This window comes from Salmo trutta, chromosome 1, assembly GCF_901001165.1.
Source record: "Salmo trutta chromosome 1, fSalTru1.1, whole genome shotgun sequence".
Lineage (NCBI taxonomy): Eukaryota > Metazoa > Chordata > Actinopteri > Salmoniformes > Salmonidae > Salmo > Salmo trutta.
Genome location: NC_042957.1, coordinates 14,852,696 through 14,873,460, shown reverse-complemented (window position 1 = coordinate 14,873,460; position 20,765 = coordinate 14,852,696). Strand labels below are relative to the sequence as shown.

The following is a 20,765-nucleotide window of genomic DNA, read 5'->3' as shown; positions in this document are numbered from 1 at the left end:
AGCTTCGAGAAAGCGCCCCTTGTATAAAAAGACAGGAGTAGGCCCAGGGGTCCTCAGATACAGCGAGTGAGAGGACATTCACCTGAATCCATAGAGATACAGAGATTTAAATACTAGATTAATCTGCAAAGGAACAGCAGAGACGCTCTGGGATTCAATCTACAGCGATCAGAAAACGCAAGTGAAGCACAGGAGCACATTCTTATCTAGTCAAGGTAAGAGGGAGAGGGAGATAGAAGAAAGGCAAACCAAATGAATAGCTACTTGCAACTCAGGAGTGTAAGCAAGGTCAATAGAAAATATTCTGGAAATACATTATGCATTACCGTAATATTATAAAGGTGAAACACCAGCAGGAAACAAGCAGCCTAGTATGTTGGTACTCTATAAGGAATAATGTATATTGGGGAAGAATTGAACTGTATTAATCTGAAATTGCATTAAATCAGTGGGGAGAATTTAACAGACAGTTTTCCTGGGTCTGGTAGAACCCTTTGTGTGAGCATGCCAGGAGATGAGCACATGGAATATGACCCTGGTTAGAGGGAGAGAGAGACATGGCAGCTGAAGAGAAGGAAGAGAAGAGAGGCTTGGCAGTCGGCACAGAGAACAGTTGCAATCAAGTTACCTATAACAAGTTATTAAAGAATACAATTATCAGACCTCAAAGTGTCTTAGACCAGAACCTATATGATTAATATAGTCCGTTTGAAGCCAAGGGCAATGATGGATTCATAGATGCATTGATCTGGAAAAAGTCGTTTTATGAAGCCTTGATCATTTTTATGGATAAGATGCTGCTTTAGGAAAAAGTGTCTTCAATGGGGAAGAGTGTTAATGGCATTTGATGAATACTTCTCAGTATATCAGTGCTTTAAAACAATCAGGACTTTTAAGAGCAACTATAATAGTTTTGCTGAAATTAAATAACACACAAAACCCTATACTAGAGAGGACAATTCCATGCTGAAGACATAATAAAACTCAACATTTCTCTATTCAAGACAAAAGTCTTACATCATCTTAGTCACATTCACATGGCACCACTACAGCTGTTGGCAAGGGGGTGTGAAGATTCTGTAAACTCCACCCTCTTTTCAAATGGCAGAGGCCTTGATTGACAGATGGGGCCTGTGCAACAGGAGCCTCTGATGGAGGGCTGTAACAGCTGCCTTTCTTCTTCAGCACTTCTATCCCTCATTGCCATGTGGCTGACTAGACTTGAGGCTTTCTAGAAAAAAATCAGGTGTCTCTGGATGTTAAAAAGCTTTAAAAAGGCAACATTTCCTGCAATGACTATTTGTAAGCTACTATAAGTTTTATTTTCTTCAATTTTACTGAAGCAAGACTTATTGCAAAATGCAGTGAAAAGCCTAAAGTGCTTTTAAAAAGCATGTCTTCTGAATAGCCTTAATACAAGGATATTCAGCCATTCTTAGGATAATAAAAGTACAATTAAAGATCTTTCAATGTCTGCCGTTTTGTTTCTCCAGATGCCAGAGATAGCCAGCCACACCATGGAGGAGGAAGTGGAGACCTTTGCCTTCCAGGCTGAGATCGCCCAGCTGATGTCCCTGATCATCAACACATTCTACTCCAACAAAGAGATCTTCCTCAGGGAGCTCATCTCCAACTCCTCAGATGTGAGTAGATTAATCATAATGCTGAATTGTCCCATGTAACATTTTACCTTAGTGACCAACCACTCATACACTGCACTCTGAGCCAATATAGAAAACAAGTTATAGCTCAAAGTTAGCATGCTAACCACCTTGTTAAATTAGCTCAAGCTATCAACCAAGAGACTTCTTTTTACCATTGTGACCTCTTTTTTTCATGTTCTGACAGGCTTTGGACAAGATCAGATACGAGAGCTTGACAGACCCCACCAAATTGGATTCCTGCAAGGACCTAAAGATCGAGGTCACCCCTGACCTGCGCACTCGCACCCTGACCTTGGTTGACACCGGCATCGGCATGACCAAGGCCGACCTGATAAACAACCTTGGAACCATCGCCAAGTCTGGCACCAAGGCCTTCATGGAGGCCCTGCAGGCTGGAGCTGACATCTCTATGATCGGGCAGTTCGGTGTGGGTTTCTACTCTGCCTACCTGGTGGCTGAGAGGGTGACTGTCATCACCAAGCACAACGATGATGAGCAGTACATCTGGGAGTCTGCAGCTGGTGGCTCCTTCACTGTCAAAGTTGACACTGGTAAGCCTTTTCAACAGTATTGATTAATATGCTACTACAAACACATTTCTCCAATAAAACAGTATAAACCCTCTTCCTGCATAAGTTGAATCTGCTGTGCAACAATGTCATTCTAAAGGTAGTAAGCCTAGATCCAATGTGTGAGTCTGATTTGTCCGATCTGAAGGTGAGTCCATTGGCCGTGGCACCAAAGTGATCCTGCACATGAAGGAGGACCAGTTTGAATACTGTGAGGAGAAGCGCGTCAAGGAGGTTGTGAAGAAGCACTCCCAGTTCATTGGCTACCCCATCACACTCTATGTAAGTTCTAATAGAGCTCTATATTTCTTTAGGCGTAACAAAATATTGGGGAGATTAACTGAAATATACTGTATAAACTAGGAAAGTAACCTGGCGATAATAGTGGACCCAAACATTGCTCCCTATAGTAGGCAAATCCTTAAAACGTTTTAATAACATGAACATTTTCATCAAGGTGGAGAAGTCTAGAGAGAAGGAGGTGGACCTTGAGGAGGGAGAAAATGATGAGGAGGCTGATAAAGATGCTGCAGCTGAGGACAAAGACAAGCCCAAGATCGAGGACGTCGGCTCTGATGAGGACGAGGACACCAAGGACAGCAAGAACAAGAGGAAGAAGAAGGTCAAGGAGAAGTACATCGACGCCGAGGAGCTGAACAAGACCAAGCCTATCTGGACCCGTAACCCTGATGACATCACCAATGAGGAGTACGGAGAGTTCTACAAGAGTCTGACCAACGACTGGGAGGACCACCTGGCTATCAAGGTGAGTCTATGATAGCAACCCGAAAACTCAAGCCTTATGGGTTTATCTTGATCCAACCTATGAATTAATATATTATTAGGACTGTATGAGTCAATGTTTATCTTTTTATTCCCACAGCACTTCTCAGTGGAGGGCCAGCTGGAGTTCCGCGCTCTGCTCTTTGTGCCCAGGAGGGCTTCCTTCGACCTCTTTGAGAACAAGAAGAAGAAGAACAACATCAAGCTGTATGTGCGCAGGGTCTTCATCATGGACAACTGTGACGAGCTGATGCCAGAGTATCTCAGTGAGTACTGTTTCTTGAACCTTTCATGAATACCTCCTGAGCACCTCACTCAATCAGGACTTCAAGTAAAACTGTAAGTAAGATGTCTGACCAATTGTCTGGGTCGTCCTCTCCAGACTTCATCAAGGGTGTGGTGGACTCTGAGGATCTCCCCCTGAACATCTCCAGAGAGATGCTGCAGCAGAGCAAGATCCTCAAGGTGATCCGCAAGAACTTGGTCAAGAAGTGTATAGAGCTTTTCACAGAACTCTCAGAGGACAGAGATAACTACAAGAAGTTCTATGAGCAGTTCTCCAAGAACATCAAGGTACGGTCTTCCTCCCTTTGAAATGGCTTTTCCAAGGTACCACCGATTTTCTCCCAAACTTCTCCTTCTCTTTTTGAGGGAGCTTTAACATCTTCCATCGTTGTGTGCCTTTTAGCTGGGAATCCATGAGGACTCTCAGAACCGCAAGAAACTGTCAGACATGCTGCGCTACTACACCTCCAACTCCGGTGATGAAATGGTTTCCCTGAAGGACTACGTTTCCCGCATGAAGGACACCCAGAAACACATCTACTACATTACTGGTGAGCTGCCCTACATTTTTTCTCTCCATTCTTTTTCCTTTGTTAAATCAATGTTACATTGAAAACTTGAGAAAGAAACAGGGCAATCCAACTGTTAATAACTGTGTATCCTCTTCTAGGTGAGACCAAGGAACAGGTCGCCAACTCTTCCTTTGTGGAGCGCCTCCGCAAGGCCGGCCTGGAAGTGATCTACATGATTGAGCCCATTGATGAGTACTGTGTCCAGCAGCTGAAGGAGTACGATGGCAAGAACCTGGTCTCTGTGACCAAGGAGGGTCTGGAGCTGCCTGAGGATGAGGATGAGAAAAAAAAACAGGAGGAGCTGAATTCTAAATTTGAGAACCTCTGCAAGATCATGAAGGACATCCTGGACAAGAAAATTGAGAAGGTACAAGCACAATTTACCTGAACCTAATCCCTCTGCAAAGTGTCTTCACCTTTTAATATCAGAACACTTACAACAACCGTCCCTATGACTACTAATAATCTGTTTTCAATATTGACAGGTTTCAGTGTCCAACCGCCTGGTCTCCTCCCCCTGCTGCATTGTGACCAGCAACTACGGCTGGACGGCCAACATGGAGAGGATCATGAAATCTCAAGCTCTCAGAGACAACTCCACCATGGGCTACATGACAGCCAAAAAGCACCTGGAGATCAACCCAACCCACCCTATTGTCGAGACCCTGAGAGAGAAAGCTGAGGCCGACAAGAACGACAAAGCCGTGAAGGATCTGGTCATCTTGCTGTTCGAGACTGCTCTGATGTCTTCTGGATTCACACTGGACGACCCTCAGACCCACGCAAATCGCATCTACAGGATGATCAAGCTTGGCCTGGGTGAGTTGATCAAGCTTATTCGCCCTCAACGTTTGTCTTGGTTGATGGGGTTCAAAGTCTCCTCTTAGAGCAATATACAGACAGGGCTGCAAACACCAAGTAACTGACAGAAATATCATGGTAGTACAATGGTAAGGAATATGGCTTTTGCTTTTCCCACACTTTGGCTGTCTGAATAGCAGTTAGTACACCAATTGAAGATGGTTTTCAAATGTGGGCTATTTCTTCCCATCCACAGGCATCGATGATGATGACTCAGCAGTGGAGGACATTCTCCAGCCCAGTGAGGATGACATGCCTGTCCTGGAGGGAGATGATGACACCTCTAGAATGGAGGAAGTTGACTAAAGATATTACAGAAGTACATCATTTTATTTCTCCCTTTTAAGTCTTTATTTTGTAAGTAATTTTTTTGTTTGTCCCAAATAGACTTTCCAATTTACATTTTCCATGACTGTCAAGCTGTGGTGAAAGTATTGTATTTAATCAATCATAATTAATAAATACCATAATCATATAGTATATTGGCTGCTTTCAACCCTATTCAACTGTACTTTAATAATAGGCTATTTAATGTCAAGTCAACGGGGATTTGACTTGTCTTTTTGTAACTGTGAGCTATTTTCTATGAAAAACGACAAGATTTATAATAAAGATGTATTTAGAAACATATCTTACATTGTTTCTTTCTGGTTGATGAATCCTCTTTTTTAAATAGTCTGGATTATTGTGATGTCAGGCATGTGTATAATTCAACACAATTTAATATCTCAGAGATGGATGAATGGACTATTTATTTTGCATCTTCATTCATATTTTTGCAATCACCTTACCCTCTCTTAAGTGCTCCCTGTAATGACAGTATTTCAGATCTTGTTTTCTTGTGAATTCTTTTGAGTTATCATGATGATGAATATGCCATGTTATTGTCGTGGAAATTCAACACAGGGACACTATATTGGTATGTACCGTACCAATGACTGTTGGTTTATATGAAGGTATGAACCCTGATTAAAAAAAAATAAAAAAATAACCCTGATATCGCCACGCCCATAAACACGCCTTCACAGATTTGAACGCAAGAGGGGCGTGGACAGAGTTCAAGCGTTTGATTGACATTCCATCGCTCCTCTCAGTGCACACACTCATCCTACACACTGTAGAAGCACAGTTTAGGAAGAGTCCAGACGGTTCTAGAAGCTGAGGATTTCTCGAAGACGCTCAGCTGGTATAAAACCTTGCCAGTTGTCCTCCTCTCCCCATATTTGCCGTTAGCTGGCTGGGTTGTGTTTGGTCAGGGACCAACTTCTGAAGAAGAGTACAGGGATATTTCCATCCACAGTTAAGGTAAGAAATGAAATAACATTTTCCAACAGTAAGATGAGTGTCACTCTCCAATTCATACAGTCAGTGGTAGTCCAGTCTATTAACAAAATATATAGATATTTTATTTATTTGCCATCAGAATAATCCACCTAAAACATTATTTTGTTGCAATGAATTCCATTTGTACTTTTCCTAATTTCCTTACATGATTTCAGCATAGCACACCATCCATACGTTTGCATTCATTATATTATGAAGCTGACCTATAAAACCTGCAGTATATCCCGTCATGGATCTTGACTGTCTGTCACACTTTGAATATCATTTTCTGAAAAGGATTTAAATTCACTTTACTAAACAATAACTATTCATCACGATTTGGATAATATTTCTTCAAGTAGGAAATTCATAAATATAAACATAACTCGTTAGAGTACACAGTCGCGGGGAGGAGATTGCGATCTGATAGATAGAAACGGATTATGCGCTGGTAGGTTCTAGAATCATGTTATTTACCGGACGAACCGGCAGGTGGAGCATGTTTGTCCTCTGTTACTTCAAGCCACGTGCTTTCGGTCAGATTACACTGAGATTTGACGAATTCATATTTTTGTTTAAATATATCCGTCTCTCTAAAAACTGTTGTTTATTAGCGCATCGTCATTATAGCTGGTACTTACATAGCCTACCAGCAATGTGGAATGTAGAATATTCTATTATAGTGCGCCTGTTCAGAGTAGATCATTATCCATTGATGTAATTTCAGTTTATTTTGTTGAATACTTTGCTCTCTGAAATAAACTATATAAAATGTAAAAAATATCCTTACTACATTTTGAGAAAACATTTGGAAAAGTATTCATACTTTTTTGGAGGGGGGGGATTATATTTATGACTGATATGTGGTAGTCTCACCTTGCTATCTTTAGATGAATGCACTAACTGTAAATCACTCTGGATAAGAGCATCTGCTAAATGCCTAAAATGTGGCAAGGACCTGTGTATTCTCTGCTGATGGTTTGCAATTGGTGGATTACAGTCATGAAGTCTTTGCAGCTGTGAGGAACAGAGAGGACAGTGTTACACACCATCTGTCTGTTTTTAGCTATAAATCCCTTACAGGAACTCCATACAGGTGCACGAGCTAGTGCGCACATTAAAGGCCCAGTGCGCACATTAAAGGCCCAGTGCGCACATTAAAGGCCAAAAACATGATTTCCTGTGTTTTATATATATTTCCACACCGAGGTTGGAATAATACTGTGACATTTTGAAAATTATGATAATTCCCTTTTAGTGTAAGAGCGGTTTGAAAAGACCGCCTGACATTTCAGCCTGTTTTGGTGGGATGGAGTTTTGGCCTGCCTGGTGACATCGCCAGGTGGTAAATTTAGTCAAAGATGCAATATGTAACTTTTTGGGCGACCTGACCAAATGCACATAAAAATGTGAGTTATAGATCTGCATTCTCATTGAAAGCAAGTCTAAGAAGCGGTAGATCTGTTCTATGTGCGCTATTGTTATGCTTCCCTTAAGTTTAATTTTTGCATCTTACTTTTGGTTTTGTAAACCAGCTTCAAACACCATAAAATTGTTATAGAAAATAGATTTCACAGCAGTTTAGATTGTACAATGATTCTCTACACTGTACTTGGTTGTTTTGTCACATGAACTAAAATTAACTAAACTATTTCTATTTTTGCAACCAGGAAATGGTTCAGTGACTTCTACAAAGTACACCTTTTAATAGGCCAATAAGAAAGATGCTTCCAAACCTCTGCCAATAATGGCTAGTTTTCAGTTTCCCACTCAGACCACTCCCAGACAGTCCTAGCACAATTCTTGCTTGAGGAAATAGCTCTTTGCTAAGAAGCTGTTTTTGTTGCTGTTTTCAATTAAATGGTCAAAAAATCTCAGTAAGGTACTTAATTATTTGATATTGACATTAAAATGACTGCATTGCACCTTTTAAGTCTGAAGCTCAAATGTCAGGTCCAGCCTTGTCTTATGGTTTTGAGAACTAGTATTGTGACATCCCTACTAGCCACTGACTGCCGTTGACCTGATGGAGCTGTCTGGACTGTCATGACCATACTGATACACAGTGGTTAATTTGAGATGGAGTTGAAAAATGTGTTTTTGACGGTGACGTCAGATTGCACAACTTCGGCTGCACTGAAGGTCCAAGGAGTGACGCAACCCATCAGAAGACTATCTGGTGTGTTGTGTTGTCTCCTTCTCAGAGTGTGTGTCTGTTGTGTCCACAGATGCCGGAAGCCCATGACGCTCCGATGGAGGAGGAGGCAGAGACCTTTGCCTTCCAGGCTGAGATCGCCCAGCTGATGTCCCTGATCATCAACACATTCTACTCCAACAAAGAGATCTTCCTCAGGGAGCTCATCTCCAACTCCTCAGATGTGAGTACTTCAGACACCACAGGCGCTTAGACTTCTTGGTAGTTTAGTATTATTTGACTATTCATAAAATACACAGGCATTTTACTTAAATTGCTAGTTTATCGTGCCACAATTAATATTTGAAGTATCTTTAGATTGTTTTGATTCATATTTTATTACACACAATAAAATATTGACGTAGCCTGCAGGATACATTTACATATAATTAAGCGTTTTGTTAATCTCGTGCTGAGGTCAGTGTGAAATCAAAATTCAGATTTATTTAGACCTATTTATTTTCATTTGACTACTAGGCTCTGGACAAAATCCGCTATGAGAGCCTGACAGACCCGACCAAGATGGACTCTGGCAAAGACCTGAAGATCGAGGTCATTCCCAACAAGGAGGAGCGCACCCTGACCTTGGTTGACACCGGCATCGGCATGACCAAGGCTGACCTGATCAACAACCTTGGAACCATCGCCAAGTCTGGCACCAAGGCCTTCATGGAGGCCCTGCAGGCTGGAGCTGACATCTCAATGATCGGGCAGTTCGGTGTGGGTTTCTACTCCGCCTACCTGGTGGCTGAGAGGGTGACTGTCATCACCAAGCACAACGATGATGAGCAGTACATCTGGGAATCCTCTGCTGGGGGATCCTTCACCGTCAAAGTCGACACGTCAGGTAAAAACAGATTCTAGTTTTACAGTGAACTGTACCACTTAACTCTGTTATGATATGAATTGGTGTGAACTGAAAATATGTGCAGGCCTACAGTTACAATATATAATGTAGGCCTACAGTTAGACTGTTTTCCTGGTATTGTCTGTTCTAAACGCTGACTTGACTCCCATGTCTCTCTCCTATAGCTGAGTCTATTGGTCGTGGCACCAAGGTGATTCTGTACCTGAAGGATGACCAGACAGAATATTGTGAGGAGAAACGGGTCAAAGAAATCGTGAAGAAGCACTCCCAGTTCATCGGATACCCCATCACACTCTTTGTAAGAACTAGTAGGCGTGAGTGGATTAAATTGTAACCAGTGTGAAATCAACCCCTAGATGTAGTGGAAACTCCACTGACTGATTACTAAATTGTTGGAAGTACATCTCAAGGAACCTTTCAGATTTGCATAAAAGAGGTGTCAAGGGAGGGGGTGGGAAGAGATTTCAGATTGGACAAGTAACTGATTGGATGATAAATTGATGCTGATATCTTTACCTTTTTTTACTTTTTGCATTTTTATATCGAATGTGAAACAGGCACAGTGAATGAAATATTTCGGCCAACTACCCTCTAAAAATTACTTACTGTACATCAACTCTATGAATGTGTCCCCTAACATTCCCATGATCCTCTCTGTTCAGGTGGAGAAGGAGCGCGACAAGGAAGTGAGCGATGATGAGGCGGAGGAGGAGGAGGAGGAGGAGAAGGAGAAGAAGGATGGGGAAGGAGAGGAGGACAAACCTGATATCGAGGACGTAGGCTCGGACGAGGAGGATGACCATGATCATGGCCACGATGGAGCATGTGGGGACAAGAAGAAGAAGAAGAAGAAGACGAAGAAGATCAAGGAGAAGTACATTGACCAGGAGGAGCTGAACAAGACCAAGCCCCTTTGGACTCGTAACCCTGATGACATCACCAACGAGGAGTACGGAGAGTTCTACAAGAGCCTGACCAATGACTGGGAGGAACACCTGGCTGTCAAGGTGAGGATATTCTATTTATATTGGCCAACAGAATAAGTTTCCACACTGTTTATTTACAAAGTTTCATTCTGATTTGTAAAGTCATAGGTAGTACCAGTATTGGTCAGTTAATAATGCTTGAGCTAATTTAATAATGGCATACATGTACATGAAGATGTTTTTTTAGTTAGTTGTTGACCTTCTGTTTTCTTCCACAGCATTTCTCAGTGGAGGGCCAGCTGGAGTTCCGTGCATTGCTCTTTGTGCCTCGCCGCGCACCCTTTGACCTCTTTGAGAACAAGAAGAAGAAGAACAACATCAAGCTGTACGTCAGGAGGGTCTTCATCATGGACAACTGTGACGATCTGATCCCTGAGTACCTCAGTAAGTCAGATAGAACTGAAGTAGATGATCCCATACAGCAGGTCTGTGAATGATTAACACAGATATAATCTCATCTGACCTGTATTGTCTCTGTCGTTCTCTCCAGACTTCATCAAGGGTGTGGTGGACTCTGAGGATCTCCCCCTGAACATCTCCAGAGAGATGTTGCAGCAGAGCAAGATCCTCAAGGTGATCCGCAAGAACCTGGTCAAGAAGTGTATAGAGCTTTTCACAGAACTCTCAGAGGACAGAGATAACTACAAGAAGTACTACGAGCAGTTCTCCAAGAACATCAAGGTCAGTTTCATACTAATGTGACAATGTAAACATAGGAATAATGGTTTGTATTATTTATACAGAGCTTTTCACTAGTTTTCTGACAATTGATGTGTAACAGCAGCACCCACCACATGGGTGGTACACAGCAACCATTTTGTGCCAACATGCTCACCACACATCAGCTATCATTGTAACATTACCTTCAAGGTCAGCCTGAACTAAACCTAGGTTGTGACAGTCACCTTGTATCTAGTGGTATAATAGTATCCACCTAGATTGTCTTCCACATCCTATGTCATATAACCTGTTCTTTGAAGAATCCTTGGGGAACATTCTGAAAGGTGTAGCTGTAGAATGTTCCACTAACCTTTAACTGGTCGCCACCTGTCTGATCCCCTCGCCATCTTGTCTCCTCTAAACCTGATATAAGCTGCTTAGGGCCCTGTCGCTCAGAGTGTTCCTTAGCGCCATCTTCTATCTTGCTGAAGTGGGTTTGCATGACTAGGGTCAGCCTCTATGGCATATTGTTACAGTTATTGCATACATCTTAAGGTAGGCCTTGGATTCCAAGTTAAAACAATCTGCAGGGGGCACACCTTTCATGTCCTCTGAAATTATGTGAAATCTGTCTCTAATCTTAAAGGACGTTTACCTCACTGACACAAGGCAACAAACAAGCCCCTTCTAGATATCATATTTGTCAGAACTTTGGGATACTTCCTGGAAATTGTAGGGTCGTGTAACGCATCAAGATACTTTCTGGTTGACTTGTTGTTTAACTGAGATCTCCTGTGTTTTCTTTCCCAGTTGGGTATCCATGAGGACTCTCAGAACCGTAAGAGGCTGTCAGACATGCTGCGCTACTACACCTCAGCCTCAGGGGACGAGATGGTTTCCCTGAAGGACTACGTCACACGCATGAAGGACACCCAGAAACACATCTACTACATCACTGGTGAGGAAACACACTCCTCACTGTACAGCCCAGTTCATAGGTTGTCAGATGGTAAGAACCTGTTTGCTCAAGTTGCTTTACTTGTTCCAGGCGAGACCAAAGACCAGGTGGCCAACTCTGCGTTCGTGGAGCGCCTTCGCAAGGCCGGCCTGGAGGTGATCTACATGATTGAGCCCATTGATGAGTACTGTGTCCAGCAGCTGAAGGAGTACGATGGCAAGAACCTGGTCTCTGTGACCAAGGAGGGTCTGGAGCTGCCTGAGGATGAGGACATGAAGAAGAGACAGGAAGAGCAGAAGTCTCAGTTTGAGAACCTCTGCAAGATCATGAAGGACATCCTGGAGAAGAAAGTTGAGAAGGTGAGGACGCTTAATCAAACACTGCTTACAGATATCATGTTGCTGAAGAGGTCCTTTATGATAAGGCAAATGTCAGGAGGCTTCACTTTACCTCAATGTCACCAATAAACCCCACTTTATTTACAAGCTCAGCTGTTCTGATCATCTTCCTAATAACCAACCTATCCTATATCCCCCCCCCCCCCCCCAGGTGACAGTGTCCAACCGCCTGGTCTCCTCCCCCTGCTGCATTGTGACCAGCACCTACGGCTGGACGGCCAACATGGAGAGGATCATGAAGGCCCAGGCCCTAAGGGACAACTCTACCATGGGCTACATGGCTGCCAAGAAGCACCTGGAGATCAACCCAGACCACCCAATCGTGGAGACCCTGAGGAAGAAGGCAGAGGCTGATAAGAATGATAAGTCTGTGAAGGACCTGGTCATTCTGCTGTTTGAGACGGCTCTGCTGTCCTCTGGGTTCACCTTGGATGACCCTCAGACACACTCCAACCGAATCTACCGGATGATTAAGCTAGGCCTGGGTGAGTTGATTTGCTCAAACAAGGACGATGTTTGTGATCAATTGTAGCCCCTTTGCCTGTAGTCCTTTTGTGTTTTCTGATCTGAAGAACCCCATGTTGGTGTAATCAATAAGGTCATATTGTCTCCATCTAGCCCTCCAGTATACTTAACATTAAGAGGCCTAGATGCCTAGATATGAGAGAGAACCTTGTTAAAGCTTCAGTAACTGACCGTGACTCATTCCTCCCCTGTCCAGGTATTGACGAGGATGAGCAGACCCCTGAGGAGCCAACTTCAGCCCCCGTCGAGGACATGCCTCCACTGGAGGGAGACGAGGACACATCCAGGATGGAGGAGGTCGACTAGACCAGCTTGCTCAGCTGCTGTGTTACTGTAACTATGGCAGTTAGCTTTGTCGCTAGTAGTGTTGACAGGATGAATTTGTTTGTTCATAAGCCCCCCCCTTTCCCTCCTACTTGATCCAAAATCCCTTGACCCGCTTTGCCCACATGCAGTTCAGATTAATTCCCCTAAACATTACATTCTTTTGATGAAATACAAGAGCTTGTTGACACTTTTTTTTTTTTTGTATCTTGAATTATATCAAGCATTTTTGTATTTATTGACATTCCAATGTTCTTTTGTGTGACTGTATGACTTGACTGTAAATATCTTCTCGAATTGATACTAACTTCAAATGTTGGGGACCCAAAAAATAATAAAGTTTACCACGTTAACCAATTAATTGCATTGCTTCATTTTGCTATTTGTTGTCGAATAAAATTAGCTTTTCTAGACGTTTAGTTGGATACTGTACAAATACTCCAAATTTATAATGGTTTACAGCTTCTTCTGTCAGTATGGTAAGTTGATAAACAATTACATTCAGCATCCTGCCATCAAGGGAAACGAGTTATTTCTTACTTTTACCACTATTTCTCCACTATTTCATGGTATCCAATTGGTAGTTAAGTCTTGTCTCATCGTTGCAACTCCCGTACGGCGAGATGAAGGTCGAGCTGTGTATCCTCTGAAACACAACCCAACCAAGCCGCACAGCTTCTTGACACAATGCCCACTTAACCCAAAATCCAGCTGCATCAATGTGTTGGAGGAAACACTGCACCTGGCGACCAGAGTCGCTAGTGAGCAATGGGACAAGGACAACCCTGCCGGCCAAACTCCCCTAACCCGGATGACACTGGGCCAATTGTGCGCCGCCCCATGGATCTCAGAGCCTGGACTCAAACCCAGAATTTCTAGTGGCACAGATAGCACTGCATTGCAGTGCCTTAGACCACTGCACCACTCAGGAGGCCATAACAAGTATTATTTCTAACAAAGATGTCTACATATCTCAGAATGTTGTGTATCCCTGGAAATGATCAGAATTCATTTTAACATTAGTTTTGAAAACCATAGCTTGTCCCAAAAAAATGGTCTCCTGGCACAACTTATCCCAGGACTGGAGTGAGTTGAGCCACGGTACAGCATAAGTTAGGCCACCTACACATTTCTGTACTGAATTAAATATTACCACTCTTTTTAAAATCTTTTATCTTTATTTCCCTAACTCAATTCAACACAATCACAAGTGCTTTTTTGTCTTAATCATTTTAAACATATTTTAACACAGGCTTAACACCTTACACTTTACTTTTTTTTTAACATTTTAAACATGGGGCAGGCCCTGTTAACTCATATCCCAAGTGATAATGCCTTGAATTATGCCTGGGAAAAAAACTTTTCAATTTGCTCAACTTGCCATTAGCTTACCCATTTTCTCCACTTACCCCAAGGCCATTGGCTCAATTTACCCCAAGGCAAACATTTTGACTATATTAGCCCACAAAGCTACAAGGATGCACTTTCATGCTAGATTTAAAACCTCATATTGAAACTAATAACCCAACTGAGGAAAAGAACAATCTTAAAATTATCTACTTTGGTTTAGAGGTTTCATGACACTTGTAAGACAAATTAATTTGACTTGGTGAAATTTCTTAACTCTTTTTCCATGTTTCTTCCTCCACACATTCCATGAAATGACCTCTTCCTAAATATTTGGTCAAATTATTAATTATACATTTTGTGGGTGTCTCAACTTACCCGTTTGGCTCAACTTACCCCACTCTCCCCTACTGTGTTGACAAATACTTTTCATTACAATCATTGTCTACGATAACAATTACATAGTTTCATAGCATATGAATAGACACCACGAATGGAAGGAGAAGAACTCCATAATCAGAATAAATATGCAACACAACATTATGCACTTTCATGGCATCTGCGTCTACTACGCTGTCCCAAACAGACTAACAGAGATAGTTGGCATATTAAACATGATGAGAAACTGCAATACTAGTACCAGCTACATACTATTTGCTACATGTCTCCAGCAGTTGAAAATAAAATAAAAAGTTACAACCATACAAAATGAAAACTGCTATCTACCTGCCATGTTGGAGTAGGAGCCAGATAGACACCCATCCAACTTGACTGATGTCAACCAGCTGCAGTTGTAACGTGTCTTGCCAGCAGGGCGGGTGCCAATGGGTTGGTGCTCCCATGCACTCTCGGGCACTGTCTGTTAAAAAGAGACGTTGAAGTCACCTGACAGTTAACAGCCTAATATATCGGCGAGGATAGGCGAAAATGTTCCGATGCTTCATCCAGACAAGTTGTGAGACACGAAGTTCGATGGGCAGAGTAGCCCACATTTTGGGAGCATGGAGAGGCCAGAGACAGACAGACTAGTGAATTACAGAAGTTGGGTATTGGAGAAAGGCCATCAGTGAATGTTCTGCAAGCAGTACAGTGGTGCATGGTGAACAGAACGCCATGGAAATGGCAGCGAAGAAGGAGAAGAGCTGAGTGCAGCATGAAGATATGTGTTGATGAAGAATGGCCAAGTACAAACTGTATTCTGTTGTCTCTGATGGCTCAGAAATGTAACCTGATGAGAGTGAAGATGAATGACCTGTGGTGGCAGGTGTGGTGAAGCCCTCCGAGTCCGAGCCATGCCCCGATGATCATGCAAAGGATGATTCATGCCCAGTGGGAGTGACATTTTTGGAGGTGGTAGGTGCGGTAAAGTCATCGGAGACCGAGGTATGCACCGAGGATCATGATGAAGAAGAGTCTGTGACAGTAGGAGTGAAGCTTATGGAAAAAGTGGACTCCTGCCTTTTGGCTGATCCATTTGTGGTTTCACGGTGGGTGAAAAGAGTTGGGTCATGTGAAATCGGTGAGGGTAACTAGAAGTGGTCTAGTGATAATTGTTTGTGTTTCTGTTGGGCAGAGGAAGAATGCGTTCGAAGTAAAACTAATGGGGGCAAGAAAAGTGAATTGTTTCGTTCTCGCGAAAATGGAACCAATGAAAGGAGTGATAACTGGGGTAGCAGTAGATATAAAAGTTGATCAGCTGAGGGCAAAGATTCCCGGTGTATGTGATGCTCGTCGTTTGATGCGACGCAGACAGGGTGGCGAGAGTGGGGAAACAGAAGAGTCATTGTCTGTTCTTTTGAGTTTTGAAGTTGAGTCTTTGCCTGACAAAGTGAAGTTAGGATATATAAGTTATCCTGTACGAGCGTATGTGCCGATTACGTTAAGACGTTACAGGTGTCAAGCTTATGGGCATGTGGCAGCAGTGTGTAGGAGGGAGGGTCCAAGGTGTGAGAAATGTGCAGAAGGGCATGAGACAAAGGAATGTGTAGTATTGCGGAAAGTAGTGGAATGTGTTAATTGTAGGGGTGCCCATTGAGCTGGGAATCAGAAATGTCCTGTGCGAGAGAGGCAGGTTGAGGTTTCCACGGTTAGAGTAGTGCAGAAGTTGTCATATGCTGAGGCAGTGAATAAAGTAGAGGAAGATGGGTTAAGGGGGAGGAGTGGTGAGAGTAGTAGAGATATACCAGTACAGAGGGATAGGCCAAAAAGTGAAATAAGTTTCAGTAAGATTGGATTTTTAGCATTTATAACAATGGTTATTATTTGTACTGCATGGATGGATCGGAAGTCTCAGAAAATTGAGGTTGTGGTGGCAGCTGCAGAGAGGTATCTGGGTGTGAGAGACTTGACAGCAGAAGAGTTACAGGATGTGTAAAGTGGTGATGTCTCATCCGTTCAGGGTGATGGTATGAGGTAGGAATAAATACATTTAATTAGTGGAGTCGGGGGGTGTTCATTTTATTTTATATAATTCTGAGATTATAGAGTATAGTGTTAGATGGTAGGGTATTTATTTAGTACATTTTTATTTTTCAAGTAAAGTATTAGGGCGTTGTACTCCAGTCTAGCCGTTAAACCTCATAGATGAATAAGAAGTTATATCGACTATGTCTGTTTTAGCTCGCTCATTATTGTCTTAATTGAAATTACGGATTGCCTCTTATCCGCTCATAGTTCCCTTATGCCATAGTTTGTACATCTCAATTGTCAGTAGAAACCACATTTGTTTAAGCAAGTCAGCCATATCAGCTATGTTATTTTAAAAAGCAGTAAATGAGTCTGACTGAACCGTTTGGCTGCCAGGCAAGGCTCCTCTGATAGCAAGGATTTACTCCATGGGGCTTAAAAGAAAGCTCTGCTGTTGGGACAGCTATATGTAGTCCCTAACAGTTTGTGGGCAAAGTTTGTCACCGTTATAGTGCAATGCATGTATTGTTTAGTGTTGTGTAGTTGCTTTGCTGGCATGCATAACACATTATTACATTTTTTCGTCCCACCAAGATTTACATGCTAAAATCGCCACTGGGTGTAGAGATTTTACTGCAGAAGATTTATAAGGTTTTGAACGAAAGAGTCTCACCCTCCCAGGCCGTCAGCCTGGTATAGGATCAGTAAGGGGCGAAGTAGTGGAATGTGGGGGTGATTTTTATTAAATAGTGGTAGGTTACATAGGTGTAGGGTTAATTAATTGGTGGTGACATATTTTTATTTTTGTATCACAAAATATAACATGATCGACCACACACTACCGCACAGTAGGTGGCGGCATGCACAAACAAATTGTGCGAACGCATGATACCAAAGAAGAAGAACTGCTAAACGTTGTTAGGCTTTAGCTTCTGGAGAGCGTCAGAGAGGGAACGAGGGCGGCTAAATTTTTGCAATGCCGAATAAAGCGAAAAAAGAGAAGGTAAGTTGGGAGTTGGCTTGCAAAACCGCCGATACGAGTAGTGGAGTGTACAACAACTAGTTTGATGTTTTAAACTACGAACAGGCGGCCATCGACATTTGCAATGTCCCATTATGACTAGCTAATGTTAGCTAGCTATGCTAACTTGGATAGCTACCGTTAGCTGGCTAGTTGCGTGTAGCTAATCAGATTATTTGTAACAAAAAGTACAGTACGATTTGAGGGACATGAAAACGCATAGCTAACGTTTGCTACAATTAAAGTTAACTTCTTAAAGTTACTAAATAACTTGTTCAACTTCAACAAAACTGTCAAAAACATTAGCTTTGCTTGGGAAGGTAAACATGAAGTAGTGCTAGCATTTGACATTAGTCAACTTGCCCCCTGTCCCTACACATTAGTTAGTTGACTGGTGAATAAGGCATGTCTAAAATATGTTTTCTTTACAGGAGTCGGGAAAAGTTGTCAAAACTGGAGGTCATGAAAACGACCATGAGGTAACTAAACACTTCGCTAGCTCTTGAGAACCCGTCTATGAATGTGCAAGATAGCTACTACAGCACCAAAAACTATATATATGGTATTGAATGCAAACATTTCAATGCCATTTTGTTCTACCCAAGCAGCGGATATGAACCTGATTCACATGTAGAGAGACTAGTTGTCCGTTTCAAAAACATGGTAGTTACTATCCATTTACTTAGTCAGAATATAAATAATGTTTGCATAACATTAGCTACTACCATTGTGATCTGAGACCACTTAAGATGGCTAGCTATGTCAGTTAAAATCAGATGTACTGAAGATGTAGATATGGCCATGAATCCACAGGAACATACACCAGTCAGTGATTAAGCCCTCCTCTCTCTCTCTCTCTCTCTCTCTCTCTCTCTCTCTCTGGGGGTGTAATCCGGGGTTATCTTTCTGTACTGTGTGTCATCAGCCATGCAGCCGATCTGCTAATGTGCCAACGTTGTGTCAAATTGAAATCACTATTACTCCCACAACCAATCCAACCCCTCTCTGCATACAGCCAGGCTCCGCTCTCCTCTGGGATGCTTGTGGCCACTGGGGTTCTAAGCTTTTGACGTCAGTGGGATGATGACAATGAAACCATGGGAGTCATATTATACAGGCTGGTTCAGGCTTAGTAATACCCTTTGTTTAAGCGCCAATGGCCTGAGCTGGCACGACCTTCTCATTGTTTGAGCAGGGTTAAACAGGGCGCTAGATGCAAGCAGAGAAGTTGGTTGATATTTATTCTGCTTGTTTCTGAACAGACATGTCTGCCTCTTTGGTTACATGTAGCTAGACTTATTTCCTATCTGTCTCCTGTGTTTTTTGGATGTGTGAACCACACCACTTTCTTACCCAAGGGCCTGACCAACTGCAGTATGAAGCTAATACAGTATATGAAGGTATACAGTTATGAAGCTAACACATTGGGTAAATTAATCAGGGGAAGAGAAGACCTTCTGTTGTGTCATGGGTCAGTAATCCAGGCCTGTCATGGGTTCCAGCAGCTTTATTCTTCCCATTACTAGGCAGTCGGCAGGCCGGCGGCTCACTAAGAAGGCCTAAAACCCTAAACACCTGTCTTGAAGTGTGAAAGGCAACATTTAGTTGAGTGAATTTGACAAATCCCCCTTCTGAGAGACAGCCTTGTCAGGTGTATGTGTGGTGATTAATGGATCCCAGCAGGCAGGTGGGACAAGACTATGAGAAATTGCCCACATTTACCAGATTTCATATCTAATCGAGGGGGGACCGGGACAACTCTACACTGCGTTGTGTTCAGTAGGGGAAAACCTTTTGAAATTACATAAAAATGAATAGTCCCTCCGTTTCATTGTTTTTTTGTTTGGTGTCTAATAAACAAACCTGTGTGCATGCTCTGATCCATGCCCCCCCTCCACACAGCAGGGTTCCAATAGGAAAGGCAGTAACAGCGTCCCTCCTGCCACTCAGCTGCTGAAGGGCAAGCAGCCGGGTTCCCAGACGCCGGTCAAGAAGGACAAGAGGCAGAGCTCGTCCCGCTTTAGCCTCAGCAACAACAGAGAGCTACAGAAGCTGCCTGCCTTCAAAGGTACGATTGGACCTAATCTAGCATATTCCTAACCTAGCCCTCTCTCTTGTCTCATGCCTTCAAAGGTATGACTGCACAGTAAACCACTCCTAGTCTAGGCTAACCCTAACTCAGCCTATTCAAAGACATATTTTGTCTCTGTTCACTCCATAAGTGAAAGTAAATCTAGCTATCTAGGCGATGGTCTGAATCCTGTATTGGCTTGGTAAGGTTTGGTTTCTCAGCCCTCCCAACTGATGTATGTGCTGGCCCCTGTCCCTTTACCCCTGTCCCATTACCCCCGGCTCTGGCTTATCCTCTAGGTTTAGCCCTGGTAAGCTTTAGCATAGCTGCCTGCCATCTCCAAAAGCACTCTCGCATTCTTATCTGATGTAAATCACAGCAACGTCACCATCACTCACTCTCTGTGCAAGTCTCTGTACCTCCCCACTGCTCTGCCATGCTATAAAATGTACCTCCGACAGCATTGCTCAAGACGTGGAAACAAACAGTGGACGTAAAGGGCTCTGACTTTGCGCTGGATTTAACCCAAGTGTCTATATTTAGGGGGTAATCCAGAGATAAGGCTTTGATGCTGCCAGGTCCTTGTTTCAGGATGCTGCTGGTTGCCAGATAAGTGGGTGGCTGGCAGGGAGCTACATTACAAACCACCTACGCTCCCCTGCGTTTCTCATGGACAATATCAGCACTGGCGCATTCAAATCCAATGCAGTGTTATAATGTTACTACTGTGAGTGACTGGCATGCAGTTGGCTCTCCATGGCAAACTATTATAGATGTGGAATGTGCGCAGTACGCACATCCAGCAGATTTCATAAGTACATAAGCTATGCTACACCACATGAAAAGGATAGCACCCGTGCAGTACTTAGGCCTAGATGCAGGGTCTGAAATAACATGGAACATTTGGTGTTTAAGAGCTGGGGCAAAGTGGAGAGCTGCTTTAGTTTCTG

At 42.9% G+C, this 20,765-nt stretch overlaps 3 protein-coding genes across 4 annotated transcripts in view; all 3 read left to right on the top strand.

The window, feature by feature from the left end:
- LOC115168577 (heat shock protein HSP 90-alpha 1) lies at positions 1 to 5,364 on the top strand. Its single transcript, XM_029724018.1, has 11 exons — positions 1 to 215; positions 1,494 to 1,643; positions 1,849 to 2,215; positions 2,382 to 2,515; positions 2,691 to 2,999; positions 3,117 to 3,282; positions 3,399 to 3,589; positions 3,705 to 3,852; positions 3,972 to 4,240; positions 4,359 to 4,692; positions 4,931 to 5,364. Exons 2-11 carry the CDS (start codon positions 1,494 to 1,496, stop codon positions 5,038 to 5,040), a joined length of 2,178 nt encoding a protein of 725 aa, XP_029579878.1. The 5' UTR covers positions 1 to 215; the 3' UTR covers positions 5,041 to 5,364.
- A 480-nt stretch (positions 5,365 to 5,844) lies between these two features.
- On the top strand, positions 5,845 to 13,331 carry LOC115168508 (heat shock protein HSP 90-alpha-like). Its single transcript, XM_029723901.1, has 11 exons — positions 5,845 to 6,039; positions 8,286 to 8,435; positions 8,729 to 9,098; positions 9,284 to 9,417; positions 9,782 to 10,126; positions 10,324 to 10,489; positions 10,596 to 10,786; positions 11,576 to 11,723; positions 11,814 to 12,082; positions 12,273 to 12,606; positions 12,843 to 13,331. The coding sequence occupies exons 2-11, from the start codon at positions 8,286 to 8,288 to the stop codon at positions 12,950 to 12,952; spliced, it is 2,217 nt and encodes a 738-aa protein (XP_029579761.1). The 5' UTR covers positions 5,845 to 6,039; the 3' UTR covers positions 12,953 to 13,331.
- A 4,264-nt stretch (positions 13,332 to 17,595) lies between these two features.
- Positions 17,596 to 20,765, top strand: part of LOC115168369 (serine/threonine-protein phosphatase 2A 56 kDa regulatory subunit gamma isoform) — a 42,057-nt gene continuing 38,887 nt past the window's right edge. Inside the window, exons 1-3 of one of the 2 annotated variants that reach the window (XM_029723689.1) lie at positions 17,596 to 17,726; positions 18,176 to 18,223; positions 19,650 to 19,812. In XM_029723689.1, the coding sequence (XP_029579549.1) occupies positions 17,700 to 17,726; positions 18,176 to 18,223; positions 19,650 to 19,812 (238 nt within the window). In that variant the 5' untranslated portion in view covers positions 17,596 to 17,699. Of the gene's footprint in view, positions 17,727 to 18,175; positions 18,224 to 19,646; positions 19,813 to 20,765 lie in introns of both variants that reach the window. The other variant, XM_029723603.1, reaches the window with a different exon arrangement.

Excerpts from the sequence above, each read along its gene's own strand:
- LOC115168577 (XM_029724018.1), top strand. The coding sequence starts at position 1,494 with ATGCCAGAGATAGCCAGCCACACCATGGAGGAGGAAGTGGAGACCTTT. Across the intron at positions 2,516-2,690 it reads GCTACCCCATCACACTCTAT|GTGGAGAAGTCTAGAGAGAA; the intron begins GTAAGTTCTAAT and ends ATTTTCATCAAG. Across the intron at positions 3,000-3,116 it reads AGGACCACCTGGCTATCAAG|CACTTCTCAGTGGAGGGCCA; the intron begins GTGAGTCTATGA and ends TTATTCCCACAG.
- LOC115168508 (XM_029723901.1), top strand. The coding sequence starts at position 8,286 with ATGCCGGAAGCCCATGACGCTCCGATGGAGGAGGAGGCAGAGACCTTT. Across the intron at positions 9,099-9,283 it reads CGTCAAAGTCGACACGTCAG|CTGAGTCTATTGGTCGTGGC; the intron begins GTAAAAACAGAT and ends TCTCTCCTATAG. Across the intron at positions 10,127-10,323 it reads AGGAACACCTGGCTGTCAAG|CATTTCTCAGTGGAGGGCCA; the intron begins GTGAGGATATTC and ends TTTCTTCCACAG.